The 3977-nt window shown below is 40.3% G+C and overlaps 1 protein-coding gene across 1 annotated transcript; it reads left to right on the top strand.

The window, feature by feature from the left end:
- The first annotated feature begins 200 nt into the window (after positions 1-200).
- Positions 201-3646, top strand: tapbp.1 (TAP binding protein (tapasin), tandem duplicate 1). Its single transcript, XM_014011293.1, has 8 exons — positions 201-392; positions 1236-1460; positions 1542-1790; positions 1862-2221; positions 2296-2619; positions 2850-2951; positions 3267-3295; positions 3401-3646. The coding sequence occupies exons 1-8, from the start codon at positions 332-334 to the stop codon at positions 3410-3412; spliced, it is 1362 nt and encodes a 453-aa protein (XP_013866747.1). The 5' UTR covers positions 201-331; the 3' UTR covers positions 3413-3646.
- Positions 3647-3977: the final 331 nt, after the last annotated feature.

Below are 3977 nucleotides of genomic sequence, written 5' to 3'. Positions count from 1 at the left end.
ATAATATTATATATGAATATTATTATACGTGTTATTTAACATATTAACAAAGCCATACTCCTGCCGCTCAAAACGCGTTCGGTGTGAACTCAACCTCTGCCTCGTGTAGAAAAAACTGAGCTCTGTGTTTCTGTTCATGGAGGAGGACTGAGTGACGTCATAATTAGTCTGAGCCAATAAGAAACCAGTCTGAGCATGAGCGTCACCTGAATGGTGGTGAAAGCGAAAGTAAAATGTGGGTCTTGCAGGGGAAAACCAGATACTAAAACACACTTCAGTGTTCATTGTTAAGTAAAGAACAGACCTGAGACAAACAGGGAAACAAAGAAACATGACGGACTTTTCTACAATTTATAAATTATCTGTTGTTGCTCTAATCGGCTTCATTCAAGGTAAGCTACTGCTCATTTTTATTTCTCTGACAAAAACACGGAACAAAAACACTTTTCATGCATATCGTAACTGAATGTATGGAAGCCAATTACCACAATAATAAAACCTGAACTTCTTTAGCTAAATACTGCATATAAAGTATTTAAATATAGTACTGCTGAAGAGCAGTGTTGGTATTTTTATGGGCAGCAACCCAAATTTCTTTGTTTTGATAAAGCCATAATATTAAGTTCTGTATGATCCATGTTTGTGCCGAATTTAGCATATAGCCCCAGGTTTTGGTTATGCATTGTTATTAAAGTTTTATGATTTAAGTGTTTTACTTTAAATTTAATTTGCCTTTTAAAGTGGTACATTTGTTAATGGAGTTTGGTTAAAGCGTTCAAAGGCTTCATCCTGTCATTCGATTCATCCCTCTGCAAAAATTGTTTTATTTACTGATGTCCAAGTTATTTTATTGAGCTAAATAATCAAGAAGGTGAAAAAATATTACATTTATTTATTTTTTTGTTAAAGGTCTTCTTTAAATATTGACAAAAAACAACGAGAACAAAACTAAAACTGAAAGAGAAGAGTCCATTTTGACCTCTGTGTTTGAGAGCTAAAGTTTTTACTTTCCTTTTTAAAGGTTGGGGTTTACTTTAAGTTACTTTCAAAGCTGTTTTGTATTTTGCAGTTCTCATAATTACAAAATGCAAATTTCTTATTTAGTGTTACTGTTTTTAGTTATTACTGTGGGCAAACTGTGTCTTTGACCAACATTTTTTATGGAACACAACATAATACAAAGTTATGATAGTATTACTGTGTTTCTGACTTTTGGTTCTTGTTTCTGGCTGCAGCCAGCAGCAGCAGCAGCAGTAGCAGCAGCAGCAGCAGCAGCAGCAGATGCCCGGTGCTGGAGTGCTGGTTTGTGCAGGAGAAGGCGGGTCGAGGAGGAGGTCTAACCGGAGCTACGACACAAGAAAAATCCCTTCTCCACATCAGAACTGAAGCAGAAAGCTACGACCCCGAGTCCCAGCGCCCTCCTTCTGACATCGACCCTAACAGAATCTACATCATCACAGGTGAGCTCAGTCAGAGCCAGGTGTGCAAACACAGGTTCATCTATAAATTACTGCCGTTAGCTTGACGTCTCCTGTCCTCAGACCCCGCAGCCACTCTCTGCCATCGCTCCTTCAACGCCCCCCGAGGCTCCATCAAAAAGCCTCAGTGTGAGATCAACCCCTTCCTGCCACAGCCCTCCAGCCTCAGATGGGTGGCCTCTCTGACAGACTCCGCCCTCAGCCCCATTTACCTGCAAGCTGATTGGTTCTCAGCTTCCTTCCAGGGTCTGGACAAGCAGCTGGGGGTCTCTGCCATCACACGAGCTCCGACAGGAACCAAAGAACACGAAGGTGAATTATGATCCAGAAACGTTGATTAAAATGTTCAGAAGGTTTTTTTAATGAGTCTTTTTATTTCTCAGTGATCCTGAGCGTCACCAGTAAAACCATGTCCGCTAAGACCAGACTCGGAGACCCCGTCACTCTGGACTGTGGCTTCTGGGCCGACTCCTCCTCGCCTCTCGTCACGTCGGGTTTCTCCGTGGAGTGGCGGTACCAGACCAGAGGGGACGGGCGGCTCGTCCTGGCTTACGACGGGAARACGGACCGGCTGGCGGACACCCACGAGGAGGGGGCCACTCTGGACTTCGAGGGTCTGCACAAGAACGGGAACGCCTCCCTGATCCTGGAGGAGGCTAAGGTCCGCCACACTGGGACGTACATCTGCACGGTTTACCTGCCCTACCTGCTGGCTCAGGTGGCCATGGAGCTGGAGATCGTAGGTGAGGATTTAAAAATAAAAATAATAACAACTCCTCTAATTAACAAAATAAACAATTTCTGTTCCTCCAATCAGAACCTCCGTCCCTCTCCCTCCACCCCTCCACTCTGCCCCTGGCTGTCCCGGGTCAGACCGTAAAAATCCACTGCGAGGCGTCCGGCTTCGCCCCCCTCCCTCTGGAGCTGAGCTGGGAGTTTAAAGGCGCCGACAGGACCACCCGGGCTCTGGGGACGGGCAGCGTGTCGGGCCACAGGCAGGCCTGGGACGGCACCTACAGCCAGAGCACCCGGCTGGAGCTGGACCTGTCCAAACTGGACCTGGGCCGAGGTGGTGAGGTCACCTGTGTGGCTGTTCACGCTGGGGGGACCCGACGGGCCAGCATGACCCTCAGCATCATCGGTGATCACCTTTCTGACGTGTTGTCCTAAAATCAGTACTTTTTTATGATTTGGCAACATTTAAAACATTTAATTTTCTTTTTTTACTATCAAGTTCCACCTCTAGTGTTTTTATTTTACTGTTTTATGTTAAAAATGTACTATAAAGGTTTCCAGATTAATAAAAAATAAATAAAACTAACAAGTAAAAATTAACTAGAATATAAATAAAGTTAATTTTGTTTGCCTCAGGGTTCAGCTCTCCCTCCATTGAAGACTCCATGGCCATGGTGGGTGTGGCTCTGGTGCTCTACGGCCTCATCAAGTTTGTTTCCTGGACTTTCACTGGATCAGGTAAAGAATTATTTAAAGAYAATTTATTAATAGTGATCAAATCAGTGCTTAAACGTAATAATTATGTGAGGTAATTTTAGTTTTCCAAGTTAAAAGAAACAGTTTAGCTCTTTTAATTAACATATTTTTTCGGACTACAAGCCGCACCGGACTATAAGCCGCATGGTTCAAAGTTCAGGAAAAAAGTCGCGGTTTATAGTCTGAAAAATACTGTAATTAAAATGTAAAACAAAGTTAAAAATGTTGCGTCTTTTCTTTTTATTCAAATTTCTATCCATGTTCCTATGTTTATTGTATTTTTATTTTATTGTCTAGGCCCAGAGAAAACTAATGGACAAGAGAAGGTAAATAAATCTGAATGTGATCATAAAAATTATATATATTTTTTTAACCAACAATTTGTGTTTGGTGTTTTTGTTATGATTTTTTTCTTTTTTTCCTCCTCACAGAAAGAGAATTAAAGGTGATGGACGTCAACTGATGGAAAGTTTGTTATAAACCACTGATTAAAGCAGAAACCAGCTTTAAATTCAGATAATTAAATTTTTTACAGCTATGATGGTGGTCAGTCTGTCGTTTTTCCATTAATTTGTAAGAAAAGTTTATTTCATTCATATCTGAAGGTACAGAGGTCTTGGAAAGTTGATATTTTTACTATTTTATGCCTGTTCTGTGTTTTTTATGTAAATATTTAATTTGGTGTAGCTGCTGTATCAAATATTTTTTCGCTATTTAATTTGTTTTATTCACTGGAAAAGAGCCAACAACGAAGAAAACAAAACAGTCACGCTGTACTAAAAGATCAGCTTCATTTGGTAATTTTAAAGTTATCAAACAATGTTTTCACTCTTTTAGTAACTTCATCATGTAACAGAGTTTTTAATAACATTWACGTTTGGATGGATCACAAAAAAATCGTATTTATTACAGACAGTAAAATTAAAATTAAACAAAACTTTTAAAAGTAAAACTAAACCTTATTTTGTAAATACAAATAAAAATTTCACCTGGGTGTAAATTTTTGTG

Source organism: Austrofundulus limnaeus, unplaced genomic scaffold (assembly GCF_001266775.1).
Source record: "Austrofundulus limnaeus strain Quisiro unplaced genomic scaffold, Austrofundulus_limnaeus-1.0 Scaffold79, whole genome shotgun sequence".
NCBI classification, from domain to species: domain Eukaryota; kingdom Metazoa; phylum Chordata; class Actinopteri; order Cyprinodontiformes; family Rivulidae; genus Austrofundulus; species Austrofundulus limnaeus.
Note: the sequence above shows the minus strand (reverse complement) of the source record. Positions and strands in the feature narration are given on the sequence as shown.